Below are 15,712 nucleotides of genomic sequence, written 5' to 3'. Positions count from 1 at the left end.
GCACGGTATCGTCCTTATGAAGAAGGGGCAAAGAGGAAACGTATAGAAAGGAAGAAAGATCGCAGTTCCTCCTCTTCCAGCACCAGCTCTGACTCTCAGTATCAATATCAGGAAGCGAACACAAAGGCATGGAAATGTGACAAGCGGGTCGGATGAGTCACCACCGCGAACTCAGCGATCAGCAACGACAGGAACCCCAAGGATGGCAGACCTTAATTCCTTATCCAAGTTCAAGGGAGACCTGGAAGCCCAGAATGCTGAACAGTTTTTAAAAGAACTTAATATAAACTTTGATTTAATGCAAGTTCCATACGAATATCGATTGGAAATTATTCCTCGGTTATTGAAAGGCCAGGCTGAGCATTGGTTTCGAGCAAATCAGTTGGAATTCAGGTCCTATTCTGATTTCTGCCGCTGTTTTCGCAAGCAATATGCTTCTGAAGAGGCCAAAGAGAGGCAGCTGATGGCAGTGAGATCTCGCAGATATTCAAAGGAGTCTGGTATGACTATGGAGGAATACGCTTGGTACATTTACTCAGCCTACCGCAATCTGTCTGCCCGTTATGTAGAACCCGAGATAGTGAACTTAATCATCTCCCAGCTTCCATATAGAGCCCGCAGTTTGAGTTTGGCTAATTCTCCTCTAACTGTACGACAGCTTGCTGATTTTTTTAAAAGATTCAAGGTGCTTGAGGAGCAAGACAGTTGGAAGCCGGTGTGGAATAGAGAAGGTGCAGGTCAGGGAAATGCTCCTAGACAAAATAGAATTGGAAACCAAAAACCCAGAGTCAGACAAGTTATGCAGAACCAGAAGAATGGATATTCCAATTACAACAGACGACGTAATCCTCCTAGAAGGGATGGCAGGAACAACTACGCACGTGGGCCGCGTCGTTCCAGATCTGATCCAGAAGACCATTCCCGTGACTCTTCACGTAACGCCTCTGAACCCAGTAACTTCAGAGCGACGGCGCCTCCATTTGAACCTTCTGCTTCACGTTTGATGAACGAGCAATGTCAAAGCGTCGACATAACAAGATACTTTTGTTGGGCACCATCGACTAGTGCTAATCCGAGTGGTATGCAGTCAGATTTAGCCAGTCGCCCAACGTGAATTCTTCGTTCCCGATCACGGTTGGGCTAAAATCTTGGACTTCTCTGGGAACAGATGACAGCGTTATAAATAGTGAAGATAATCATATTTTTGTTGTGCTGACTCTCAATGAAGGAGAACAAAGTTTAGATAGAGCACTACAACAGGCAGTTAGAAAGGAAAATTTACCCAGGGCTCCGTTAATTAAAGCAACTGTAACAGGCGGCGATTTTATTTGTGTTCTGGACACTGGCAGCGAATGTAATCTCATGAGCTACGCCATTTGGAAGAAGATTAAAGAGAAGCTGCCATCATTGCAGTTACAAACATGTCCAGATGTTAGGCTGACTGATTTCACTGGGAGAAACAAAACTAGAGTTGTGGGATGTAGACAAGTATATGTAGAGATTGCTGGAAGAAATTTATTAGAGGACATGTTTGTCTTGAAAGGTCTCGAAGCTGACTTTATTTTGGGCTACCCATTCCTCAGGAAATATGAAGCAGGAATTGACCTACAGCACGAGAAGTTATCCCTCACCGTAGACGGAGTTCCGGTAGAGCAGGACCTCGTGAATAATGGATCTTCGACAGGGACATATGTAAGAAAAGTTCATGAAGATTCCCATGTCGATCAGTGGATGGCTAGTCCTGACGACATTCTTCAGAAGGTCAATGCGAATGAGACTTTATGTGAAAGGGGTAGAAGCAAATTGAAAGAAGTCTTATTGAAGCATAGAGATGTATTTTCCGAGAGACCAGGTACTATTAAAAACTTCCAGTGTGAGATTGAACTCACCACCACAGAACCTGTGTATCGATCTCCATATCCCATACCTATAGCCTAATGAAAGCTCCTGAATGAAGAACTGATAAAGTGAAACAATGAGATGTTACTGTGCCATGATATTCATCTTGTATAAGCTCCTTAAATTTTGGTGAGCCTGATGGTAACATATGCCTTCAGTCGTTTTGCTGATTAATTATTCTATTTCCGAGACCACTGGATATTCGCCTGCTGAACTATTCTTCAATCATCCTATACCCAGAGAGATCCTAACACATTTCAATTGGCCCGAACGGGAAGAAGCCCAACCGGATTGGAAGTCCAAATTATTCTTAGCCCAAGTCAGGGAGAAGAAGAAGCTGTCGAAGGATTTAAAACAGAAGGGAAACACCAAGACAGTGACAGTTGGAAACTTTGTGATGGTTAAAAACCATTTCTTAAGCTCGTCACTAGTTAGGACCATTCAAAAGTTATTTATGTTGTGGATAGGACCTTATCTAGTGGACAAAGTGGGAAATAATGTTGTGACATTGTTAATTCCAAAGACTAAAGAATTATATGGTAAGGTTAACATGGATAACCTAAAACTAGTGCATTTTTCGGAGGATAAGAAGAAAGAGTTTGTACTTTAAAACTAAGTTTCCTCCAGGTAGATAACTTCCTTCCTGAAACTTAGTTTCCGAAAGGAAGGGGCAGATGATATGATCCATATTTTTATGTAACGTCACAACTTTAAAATATGTTACTGATATATTATACTTTAAGAAAGGACACTTAAATGTTGTGTTATTATATGTAATATTGCAACTTATTTTAATGTATAACTTTTGTTTAATGTTTATTGTATTTTATGCTCTATTATGAGTAGTTTAATGTATCTTCATGTTTGTGAGAGTGCACTATGTGAATTTGTATTTCTAAACATGTGTAGATGTCAGTTTTGTGGATAGTATCCTTTTGTAGATAGTGAGTGATCATCATTTAGAAAGAATTGTCACATGGCCGAGTGAACGTGTGTAAGTTGCGCTCCCAGAATTTCGTTATACAAAGGCAGGTGTAAAGAGGATAAGCGGTGTTGTTTCATAGAAACTGATTCGTAAGTGATAGTGTGAACCATGGGCGTCCGTAAGGGGGGCAAGGGGGGGCCGTGGCCCCCCCTGGAAAACGAAAGTCAACCTAATATTACATATTTCACACATATAATTTAATTTCAGCCACAATAATGTGTGTTAATTATTGCACGAACGTGATAAATTCAAATTTAAGAAATGTTTTTTGAGGGATGAACACAATTATTGGGGAAAATATGCCATGTTGCCCCCCCTGGAAAAAATACCTTTCTTGCCCCTCCCTGGAAAAAATCCTGTGGACGTCCATGGTGTGAACGATTTCTGTATAGATATACTTTCCCACTCCAGTCACTCTAACGAAATATTGAATAGTTTCTCTCGCTTGTGAACACGAACAAAGCAGCAGCCATGGCGCCCAGAAAATGCGGAGCATCAGCAGCAGCTGGAGGTCAGTCACCCCTGCAGGACACAGCGGCCTTCGTCAGAGAGATCTGCGAGCAAGTGAAATCAGCGGTGCAAACCCCAGAAGTGCTAAAACTGATCACAGATTCCATAATTGAATCGATCACAAAAGCTGTGGTGGATCGTTTGACAGAAACGATGAAGTTCAATTCGGAAGAAGTCAACTCTCTTTGCGAGGAACTCGCAGACAGAGACGAAAATATCTGAAATTTGCAAGAAAAAACACGAGGATCTGGAACAATACCAAAGAAGAAATAGTATACAAATCTTTGGAATTCCAGAGACCGAAGGGGAAAGTACCGACAACATCGCTCTGTCTCTTTTTGAGGAGCATTTAGGGGTTCATGTAAGCAACGGTGATTTATGCCGTACGCACAGGGTAGGACCGAAGTCTCCCAGGTCGCACAGAGGCATCATCGTGAAATTTACAAATTACAGGTCAAGGTCGCTAGTTTTCAGGAACAAAAGAAAACTAAAAAACTCTGGAATCTCCATAAGAGAAGATCTCTCCAGTGAATGGCTACAGATTCTCAGGAAGGCCATCGAGAAGTTCGGTCTCAAACAGGTGTACACGGAAGATGGGGAAATAGTGATCAGGAAAGGTAACACGAAACACTATGTCACATCGTGTAGACAACTATCAAACCTGTAAAACAATCAAGCCGTAATACGCGGAAAAAAAAAACAAAAAAAAAACAACAACTCTGGGACAGCAGCAAGTGCCTCCTATGTCGCTCGTAGGAAGAGTATTCTACAAAAACCATGAAAACTAATAATCTAAATATCTTTAATTCTATTTTGCCATTAAAATATTATGTGTTTGTGTCTTCGTCTCAAGCAATAGTGTGTGTAAATGTGTGTGTGATTGTGTGACATTGTTTGTGTACTCGTCTCCACCCGATGAAGAGAAGAAATAACCTAGATGTGTGTCTTAAAAATTTTCATGTAAGTCAGGTAAGTGCTTGCCTTGATATATTGTTCGCTTTTTCGATCAAAGAATGTCCCTACAGCTATGTATTCCGATCAGCCGCAGAGAGAGGGGAGGGAAGGAGAAACAGTAGCGCCTTTTTCTTTCAAGAATGGGTGAAAACGTCATGAGAGAGAGCCACCCCTACCCGCCTGACCATCAAACAGTCTCAACCCTCGTTACTCGGTCAAAGACCCACGACACCCTGGTTCGGATGCAGAGGTTGCCAAATTTATCCGACCTCAGCATAGCACATACAAACGTTCGTTCTTTAATCCCGAAGATAGACTAACTGAGGCTCGTGGTACGCCAACGTGCTTACGATATCGTAATAATAATGAAAACTTGGCTCTGTAGCGCAGACGGGACGAACGAAATCAACATCCCCGGTTACTCGGTTTTCCGTAACGACAGAAACAAGAAAGAAGGCGGGGGCATTGCCATATTTACCCGCTCGGCGCTGGCAGTAAAATTCGCAGACTTCCGACCATCCGAAGCCAATGATATTGAATATATTAGCATGATAGTTAGTGTAAATGACTTAAAACTTGGTATTTGCACGTTTTACCGTCCACCGAATGTAGCCTATACAAATCTCGCCGTCATGGAAGAAATTATTACAGATAACTATGCCAGTGTAGACACTTTCCTTATGCTAGGTGATTTTAATTGCGACATGCTCAGCACACAAAAAGCGGAGACCCTGTTTCTTAAAGATATTATTAAATCGTATAGTTTAACACAATTGATTGATAAACCCACTAGAATAACAGAATCTTCTGAAACATTGTTAGATTTAATAATTGTTGACAACCCCAACATTGTATCTTCTTTCGAAATCGCTAGCCCAATCGGAACTTCAGACCACTGCTTGACGAGCGTGTCACTGCATTGTGCAAAACCCAGGGATAAAGCCTGAAAACAATTGGCATCGGTAGCAAACGGAACGCGGAAGAACTTCCGCCTCACCTGAGCAGTCCCTCTGAAATTAATAAACATTTTGCAAATGTCTACGACAGTGTTCCTCGAGACAATGCCATTATTGCAAAAGAGTGCAAGTATTTCTTGGAGAACTGCTTCCGAAATGATGCAAATGAATTATCCTTTCGCCAGGTTCAAGATTCTGAGGTTGAAAAGGCAGTGTACAGCATTCGATCAAATGCTGCAGGAGTGGACAACATTACGTGCGAAATGCTTAAACAGGCCCCTCCCTTCATACTTCCGGCACTCACACATACTATAAATTTTTCTCTGAAAACCGGCCAATTTCCAAATGCATGGAAAGAAGCTTGAGTTATTCCGCTCCCCAAAAAGCAGACGTTAACCTCTCTAAGCGATTTAAGACCAATCAGCGTTCTATCAATATTTTCAAAAGTCACAGAAAAGATAGTATCTATACAATTAAAAGATTACATTGCAAAATATAAAATCCTACCTGATTCTCAATCAGGTTTCCGTACTTCTCATAGTACAACCACGGCATTGTTATCTGTCGCGGAAAATATTTTACGTTCAATTAACGATAAAAAACTAACTATACTAGTATTATTAGACCTTTCTAAAGCTTTCGATCTTGTCAATCATAACCTTCTCCTAGCAAAAATGAAATACTACAGTTTTTCGAAGCCTGTAATAAACTGGTTCCAATCTTATCTACACGAAAGAAGACAGAGTTTTTTACCCTGCCGACACCGGATCATCACCGATAACATTAAACGGAGGAGTTCCATTCTGGCCCCCCTTTTATACACCTTATACGTCGCTGATATATCAAACACCATCAGCCATTGTAATATACATTGTTACGCGGATGATACGCAGTTGATGATATCGTCATCACCATCGGATTTGTTAAACAAGATAGGTAATCTAAACAATGACAAGATAGATAATCTAAACAATGATTTACATGCCCTTAACAAGTGGCTCACTGCAAATGGACTCACAATTAACCAGAATAAATGCGTATATACAATTTTAGGCTCTAACTTTTATCTTGAAATAGTAAATTATGATACAATTAACATCAAAATTAAAAACCAAAACCTAATTTATGCATCAACAGTTAAAAACGTAGGCCTTATTTTTTATCCAAATTTTTCCTGGTCAGCGCATATCTCAGTGCAACGCACAAAAGCACTAACAATAATGAGATCACTCTACAGGAAGAGAGACTTTTTCACTAGAGAAACACAATTATATCTCATCGAAACTCTAATATATCCTATTTTTGATTACTGTGATGTGGTGTATGGCACGAATTTACAACGTAAAATATTGAACAGAATACAAAAAATACAGAATTCTTGCATTCATTATGTTCTCTCGATCAGGAGAAATCAGCACATCCTACCCTTGCTCAATACATACAAAATCCTTAACATGTCTAGGCGACGTCTTCTGCATCAGCGTTCTACAATATATAAGGTATTAAAATTGCAAACACCTAGTTATCTACACGAGAAACTGACATTTAGAAATTCCATACATCCATACAATACTAGAGGTCGGCGAAAAATCGACATTCCCCGCACTCTGCTGTCAGTTTCGAAGGCTCCTTATCTCTCTCTGGTCTGCAAAGGTTTGGAATGCTCTTCCCGATTATGTTTCTTTTGCAACAACACCCAATAACTTAAAAGAACAAGTCGTATTATTTTTATTGCAAATACAACAATTGAGCATTAGCTCGTACGACTAAGCAACAGGAATCAAGTAAAGTAAAACCATGTATTTTGCAAACACTTATCTGACACAACGAATATTTCAACCTGTGTGCAAGCTATTTTAGTATCGATTTGGAAATTGCGTATGTACACGTGTGTGTGCGTGCATGTGTGTGTGTGTGTGTTAATGTATCTGTCATTGTATTCTCTTATAATTTTATTATTTTTCATTTATGTCAAATTCATTCATGTTATGTTATATATTTGATTTCAGTATTATAAATATATGTATTGTAACTTTTAATCACCAGAGTTAGGTGGTAGAGCAGCCCAATGCTGAATATCGCTCTGTAGTAAATAAAAAGACTTTTCAATTCAATTCAATTCAATCTGTACTTGAATCTGTGTTCTCGAAAATAGTATAAAAATGAGGATATCGCGTAAGAATCATCACACTTTTTCGCCACGGATCGACAAGCTTTTAAAATTAAAAAGAACTCCTCGCTGTTGTGCATACATCTTGGTATGGTAGTTTGGGGCGCAAGCTAGGCCTATGTGATCATAGGTACGCCGATAGCCATGCATTGATGACATGCACAATACTGCAACCATTCTACGTTAAATAATAAAGCTAGCCTAAGGATTAATTTGGAAATGAAAGGCTAAAGAGCAAATATTGGCTCAGTTATCATTGCATATCTCTTGGTGTGGTAGTTCGGGGCGCAAGCTAGGTCTATGTGATCATAGGCTTGCCGATAGCCACGCATTGAGTTTATGCGTTTTAGTTTAGTCAATTCATCGACAAAGCGAAGTCCTCGCCTTCGTCTCAAGTATATTTGCATTATAATTGCAATAAATAAAGAATAAAACCTTTCAGTTTATACATACTGCAGTAATGTGGTTTTATTTCTCTGTGCTGTGGATATTGTCTTTGCCTAACTCTATCCCTGTACCTGAGAGGAGTCTGTGTACTTCACCAAGTCTCATCGTTCACCGCTGAGTATTATTAAGTTAATATTAATAGTATAATAATACGACGTGTCTAATTGCCTTGAACGTATCAAACTACTCATGTCACTTTCAAAAAGCTACACATCCATATTTTTCATAATTTTTTTTTAACACTTCTATGTTTTTTTATTTAAACTCAGTACTACATTAAAACTTCCTAGTCTAAGTAAATGATAGTGAAAGTGATTTTTATCTTTTAGCTTAATTTTTAATTAGTTATGACAAAGATATAAATGCATTCCATATTTGTATACTTTACTCTGCTTGAAAATACTGCCAGGATTTTGAGCTCAGAATTAAAATGGGACTTCATATTTAAGGTTAGTTTAAATTACATGATGCAATTGTACTTTTATTCATACTTTTTATTCCTCTTTATTGCAAATCTTTACAAATGTGTTTACTCCTTTCATAAACAAATAGTAAGACAACACATTTTCTTTCCTAAAGGATGGAAACCCCCCAAGAGAGGGAACAGTTGAAAAAAATGTGACAGAGCATGGATGGGTCGAAGTGAGGTGGGATGTTGGCTACATCGACAACTATCGAATGGGATTTGCGAACAAATATGATTTGAAACTGGCTGTTCAATGTGTTACAGTTCCAGGTAAGTTGGCTAAGAGTCAATAAGTAGTAATAGAAATGGTCAGAAAATTAGACTCATACATACTCTTATGAGACAGCCTAACAGAATGGGCAGACATACTCATTTCGTGTAACTTTTCGTTAAATTATCTATCCAACATATCCATAATGCAGTGACGGTGCAGAAAAATATATAGGAGAGACGGTGGGGTGAGGGATGCTTGGGGGGAGGCAGTTACATTTAATATACCATTAAATGTCATGTAAAAATGCATATGTTAGGTAATTGAGATTTTTTTGCTTGCTGGGAAGTGTTGCGGGTATGCACAAAAAAGTGAGTTCAGAGGCAGAGAAGGGGGACATTCTCTTTGTGACAGTCACATTAGTATTCACCAAAACATTATACCAAAAATTCAAATATTCATTTTTTGGCTACAAATGGATTCATGTACTTATTATTTTTTTTTTGCTTGCTTGGAGCAGTAGGGGACATTCGCCCCCTGCTTCTTTGAGACACTGTCACTGCCATAATAAGCAATGCTTGAAGTGTGGAGATTGTAATGTAGGGATGTTTTCTTGTGCCTTGGACCTAAAAATATCCATGAAAATAGATTCTCTTCAAGACTTACTTCAGATTCCCTTCAGTTTCAAGTTTGTAATTCAGTCAAGTTTTCATTAATTATTTTACGGAATATTTCTATCACACAAGTACAAATATACAATTCTCGAATGAATGAAATAAAAATATGTATGTGCATTCTGATCTCAATTTATTCTTTTACAGATAAAGCTATTCCCACAAATTGCACTGACGGTCTGGCAGATTCCAAATGTGATCTTGTTGTTCGGTTGAATTCATGCTCGCATGAATATTATTCTAAAGCGTGCTGCAGGACATGCAAACTAGCTGGGCAACTGCCAAATTGTTGAATAGATATTTATGAATATGTGAATAGAATGTTTCACTATAATGTAAACAGGAAATATGTAATATATTTTATAGGCAGTACTTTTTATCTAGTAGTATGCAATGGTATACAGTATTGCAACTTTTCCATAGATAAAAACTAATAATCGTATGTGTTAACAAAAAATGTAGAAACGTGTGGACTAAAGTGTGATTATGTGTGAAAATATCACAGTATTTTTGTATTTCTTGTGATTAATCTTACAAGTTTCATGTTACCATAGCAAATCAACTGTAAAGAGCACCGTAACTTTTTTCTCAAGACAAAAACTCTGTTTATACGTGCATGGAAGATCAAAATAATAGTAACCGATTTTTAATTTCGATGGTGCAGTTTTTGATACCAATATAATGGGTGAATTTTCACATGAAAAGGAGAGTGTCAAAAACCATAATAAAATTAACAGTAAAAAAGAACAACAAAATGTAAATTTAGAATTAAACATGATATGCAAATTAAAGTGGATTATTGTTGTTAAGAAAGTGTTGATTAAGTTAGTTTTAATACAAATTAATTTGTTACCTCATATGAAATATGGTAGGGGATTGGTCTGAATCAAGTCTTTAAGTACATTTCAATTTCAAGCTATGGGGAAGCGAATTTTTTCTTTTCTTTCAAAGAACCTTGATTGCCTCAATCTCTGGAAAGAACCCTGCCATTGGCTCTCCTTAATCTCGAACACTGAAAAATATATAGATATTTTAAAGTAAATTTACAAATGTGTATGTACTTTGTCACTCATAAAAAAATCCTTACCAAGTTTACTTCATTAATTATGCAAGTCTGATAAGTGCCGTAAATATGACTTCATAAATATAGCCTGTTGTGTCTGCTACTTAATGAAAATTTCTAGCCTCTAATCCTTATTCTATTTCTGAAAGAAAATAACAGGGCAATTCCACGGAAATGTCAACCTCCAGTCCAAAAACTGAAAAGCTTTATACATAAAAATGAAGATGATATCATACAAGAGTTATACTTGTAGTTAATGGAACATGCCGTTGTTTCATTAAAAACAATACGGCAGGTGGTTAGAAACAGTATTTTTCAAGATGGCCACAATATACATGGCATGATATGTTAATTGCTCATTTTAACGATTCATGAACTCACCGTATATGGTAAGAAGGAACTAATATGATAGTACGGTAAGATTAATGTGCCCTAGAAGAACAAATTGGTATATTTCACTATGTTATTGTTTGTATGTAAACTGAGATATACACGTCTTTTAATACATAAGGCAAAGGTACATTTTGGTACTACTCACATGTGTAACACACATGTGCAGCAATGTTCATGGAATGGCTGTACATCACTGTTACGGAATTACCAGCTGTGTGTGATGGAATTACCAGTGATACCTGGGAATTGCTCCAAGTGGTATTTCTGAGGTATCTTAATGTTATCTATTATCTACATATTGCTAACTCATTTTCACTTTGATCTGCAATGTTTCTGGAGTATAATGGCTAAGACAGCAGATTAATGTCAATGCAGAAGTAGGCAGAGAAGGAAGAAAATTATTATGATCAAAGGTGCTTCGGACACTACAAGCAGCAATAGAGACCATCAAGGAGGCTCTTCAAGTGCTATCTCGCCATACAATTTGCTGTCATTGATTTTTGGAGTTGCTTTTGCAGGAAGTATTTTCATTGTACCCTGCAATCCAAGGTGTTAAATTCTTCTCAGGTAGCCACTTCAACCAAAGATACCTAATTAAGATACTCACGTTTTCCGCGAAGCTGTTTTACATTATTTTCTATTATTTTCAGTAGCCACTGCCACCATCCTTGTTGGAATTCGTTGTGATACCTGTTTGAAAATATACAATAGTATTCTCAGAAACATTATTTAGCTTGACTCTCATGGAATGGAATTTCTTTGCCAGTTGTCTGAAGGAGATTGTTTAACACATCTTGACCAAGATCCCAACAAACAGTATTGTTAGTTTTTGAACAGTGTGTTCGATATGTTTTTGACAGTCCAGTACTTTAAACTTAGACCTATCCAAGCAATTATGCCAATATAGTTTCCAAATATGTAGATTTCGTTTAAAAAAAGTGAGAATTTTAGTTTACCTTTTGATTCTTTGTTACCTGATACTAAATATTTTATCATATTGTTATTGCATTGTTCAGAAGACCAATACTGTATTACAGTTTTGATCATTAAAACCAATTTTCAGTTGGACTGCATTATATTATTTTGAAAACAACCCAATTAAATACCCCGATGGCATTGTGGTATGGTAATCTTCTTGTAATCAACGGGTCCCGGGTTCGATAGCCGATGGAGGCACATAGTGGTTCGGATCTCACTTTAAACTTTAGGTCCAGTCCCGATTAGTTTTATTGTGCATAAAGTGAACTTAAAACACTAACTCAATCAATCAATCACAATTACATGTGTATAGCGTAGTTGGACAAATGGTAATTCCGTCACATACTATTTGGGATGATAGTAATAAGTGTCAGAGTACAAAAAAAATCTGTTTTCATGTCCTGGCATGATGAGCATGCTTTGAACTATTTTTCCCAATATTAATATTTCAGACAAAAGTTCATAATTCACAGAAATTGGAAAATGTCAGTATGCACCTGCAAAGAAGGTTTACATGAAGGTAATTCCATCAGATGGATGTTAAACACAATTATCTGCCTAGTACATCCAAATAATTTACATTTTTTGCAAGCTTGAAGTTGTACTACATTGTGTCAGTACATATAGCACGACAAGTCACATATTGTACTATATATGTAATCATAAGAGGGAAATATGTAATTACATAGCTATCCAAAAGGTAATTCTATCACACATGGAATTGCCCAACAATGAAGAAGAAATAAACTAATGAAAACAATTGCAAACATAATCCTTGAATGTGATAGGAGCCAGTGGCGCAGGAACTGAGGGGGGGGAGTTACAGGGGTACATTGCACCCACCTAAATTTTTGAAGGGGGGTACAGTACCCCCAGGCCTGTAGCTAGAGGGGGGGGCAGTTGCCTGCCTTGCCCCCCCCCCTCTGTGAAAACTGCAGAACACATTCCTACCTAGAATTCTCACTAATCTTTACAATTATATCATGTGTTACTCTAGCAACATAACAAAGACACTTATTGATTTTGTGATTTATTAGGGTGTATATAGGCCTCCCCGATGGCACAGTGGTAGCGTCGTCGCCTTGTAATCAAGGGGTCCCGGGTTCGATACCCGGTGGAGACGCATAGTGGTTCGGATCCCACTTTAAACTGTAGGTCCAGTCCCGATTAGCCTTACTGTTCATAAAATAAACTTAAAACACCAAATCAATCCATCATTATTAGGGTGTATGAGATTCCGTATAATGTCGTATCAGGATTGGGAGGAAAATTCCCTTCCAGATTCAAACTTCGGGAAATGATTTTGCAATTTTCAGTATCTAGAACAGTTGCGACATTTTGAGTAGTCTTGTATTAAAGGCGCCTAATTTGTTCGGATGTTTTGTTGGGTGTGTTGCTATGAACTTGGAACTGCTTAAATTTTTGTTTCCGAAGTCTACCTTTTGGTAATAGTGATTCATGTAGTAGAGAGAGGGAGTGGATATTTAATTTTTGTTACTTTCCTTTGCTTTTCTGTCACGTAGCTAATCGCAACAATGAGTGATGACGTGAAATTGATGAAGATACACTCATAAACAGTGCCGCAACCACAGGGGGCAGGGGCATTGTCCCCCACCTGCCATTGGATGGAAATCCATTGTAGGGGAGGCAAACATTGAAGTAAAAAAACAAGACTAGGAGAATCTAAGAATAGCAGGACAATTGGATACTTATGATGGAATTAGTTTTTACGTGTTTCTTGCATTCTTCTTCCAGATGGCAAAAGACACTTGCAAGGGGGACAGAGGGGCAATTGCCATCCCCTAGATTTCAAATATTATTCAAATAAAAATACATTTCTTAAAATTCTCTTGCTCGCTTTGCTCGCATTCCCTTCTATTCTTATATTCCAAGTTCAGAGCCATAGCTATGGGGCGGCGGGAGTCGGCCCTGGGAGCCAAACGATCTATATGAAAAAAAATGTTAAGGAGAATGCCATGGTGTCCTGTAAAATTATTTGCGCCATATTAAAACAATTTATTTCTATGAAATATTAATGATGACACCGTAATCCAAGAACTCATTGATCAATCAAGGGATTCCTATTTGTTTGTCAGGTGTCATTACATGCATTTCAACTATAATGTAATACAATTCACACAATATTTTGCAAAATGGTTAAAGTAACCAGTAGACAAACATTGTCTGTCTCTCCTTTGAAGGAAATAGATTCCGTGGTGGACTAAGGGACCCATGTTTTAATGTTTTAGCAAGTACAAAAAAATGTATTACAAATTTTTACACAATTCATCAAAGTGTAGATAATATGTAACCATTATTATTTAATTAATTTGATTTTTCTTCCATAACACAACACAATGGTGTTGTTGGATTCTCGTTAGATTCCTTTGTGCATAAAAATCTTGCATACTGGAAACTAAAGGGAATCATTATGAAGCATGATTTATAAAGGGCTCCCTTAATCAGTTCTGCAGAGAGGCGCAAATCTGTTGGTACATATTAATCGCCTATGCATCCATGATTAGGGGGGGGGGGGCAACCCCATGCCTCCCTGTGTGCACGCCTATGCCCTAAATGATAAACGTTCTTGCACCACTGATAGGAGCGCTTTGTTTACTGAATGAAGATAAGTAGAAAGAACCTTATTAAGAATGGAGTTCAACTGGAATCTTGACAGGATCAAGACGTGTGTACGCAGATCCTCGCGCAGTGGTTACACGTTGAACTAGTTCTCGCAATTTTGCTACCAAGTGATAGTGTAGTGAACAGGTATTGTATAGGAACACATACCGCGTGGTTTAATAGAACAGTGATACGTATACCTTCACCCGAGTAGCCGGCCTGAACGGCCATGGACGGGAACGAATCCCCGGACACCGACATGGACACAATAGAACAACTCTCATCGCCAACCAAGACTAACCACATAACACAAGTGCGGACAAAAACACCCAAAAATGCCACCGGGATGAATGGAGGAATCGATCCAGCCAGACAAAGTTCCCCGTGGAGACACTATTTCCGAAATTCAACCCACTCTTCCCGAATACTGGTACGACAAAGACATGTCGGAACCATATGTCGTCCTCCTGGACGGTATTGAGAAAAACGCGAAAAGACTTGCCGCAGGTAGCGTCGGAAACATTCTCAGGAAAAAAATGTGACAGTCAACTTGGTAGAACAATGTGGTATCAACCGGGTCCGGGTAACATTCAAAACAGCAAGGGCTGCTAATAATTTCATGCTGCAGACTGCTTTACATCGGGAAATGCTGGTTCAATGGCGGGTGCCACATTCATTAGTACAAAGGGAGGGTCTGGTATTTGGTATCGAACATGATACCTCCGAACAAGATGCATTGGAAGGTATAGAAAGCCCAATCAGGGTTCTCACAGTCAAACTCTTGCCGAAAAAGATCTGGCGAGAAGATGAGACTTTCGACCTCGTTCGAACAAAACTTTTCTGTGTTACCTTCCGCAGGAACCAAATACCTGAGAAAATCATCATTAATAGCCAAATACATGAAATAACACCTCGAACAAGAGCAGTATTGCAATGTTCCCAATGTTGGCGTTATTCGCACCACCAGAAACAGTGCCGTTCGAAACCCATGTCTGCCAATTGTGCCAAAGATAAACATGAAGACCAGTGCGACAGTTCACCCTCGTGTATTAACTGCAAAGAACCCCATTCCTCTTTATCAAAAAATTGCCCCCGACGTAGACTTCAATCAGCCATACAAAACAAAATGGCTGAAGAGAACATTTCATACCACGAGGCAAAAAACAAACTACAAGGGATCTTTATTCCCAATCGCACCAGGAAGGAAGTTCTCTGCCCAAGATTTACAGGTGCTAATTTCCCCCCATTACGTCTTCCAAGGTCGGAACGTTCGGTGGACAACACTAGACTTGACTTGCCCCATTTGACACAAACAGTCAATAACTATCAGATATTGAATCATATGCAATCGGTGCTCACAAGGGAAGAACCAGTATTAGAATAT

At 38.5% G+C, this 15,712-nt stretch overlaps 1 protein-coding gene across 1 annotated transcript in view; it reads left to right on the top strand.

The window, feature by feature from the left end:
* The window catches only part of LOC145986588 (uncharacterized), a 72,816-nt gene extending 61,020 nt beyond the window's left edge, over positions 1 to 11,796 (top strand). The window contains exons 15-16 of the mRNA XM_083120767.1: positions 8,501 to 8,657; positions 9,420 to 11,796. Of these exons, the coding sequence (XP_082976893.1) occupies positions 8,501 to 8,657; positions 9,420 to 9,565 (303 nt within the window). The 3' untranslated portion in view covers positions 9,566 to 11,796. The remainder of the gene's footprint in view (positions 1 to 8,500; positions 8,658 to 9,419) is intronic.
* Positions 11,797 to 15,712: the final 3,916 nt, after the last annotated feature.

This window comes from Lepisma saccharinum, chromosome 4 (assembly GCF_977018435.1).
Source record: "Lepisma saccharinum chromosome 4, izLepSacc3.1, whole genome shotgun sequence".
Lineage (NCBI taxonomy): Eukaryota > Metazoa > Arthropoda > Insecta > Zygentoma > Lepismatidae > Lepisma > Lepisma saccharinum.
The sequence above is the reverse complement of the archived record's forward strand: the minus strand, read 5'-3'. Positions and strand labels throughout refer to the sequence as shown.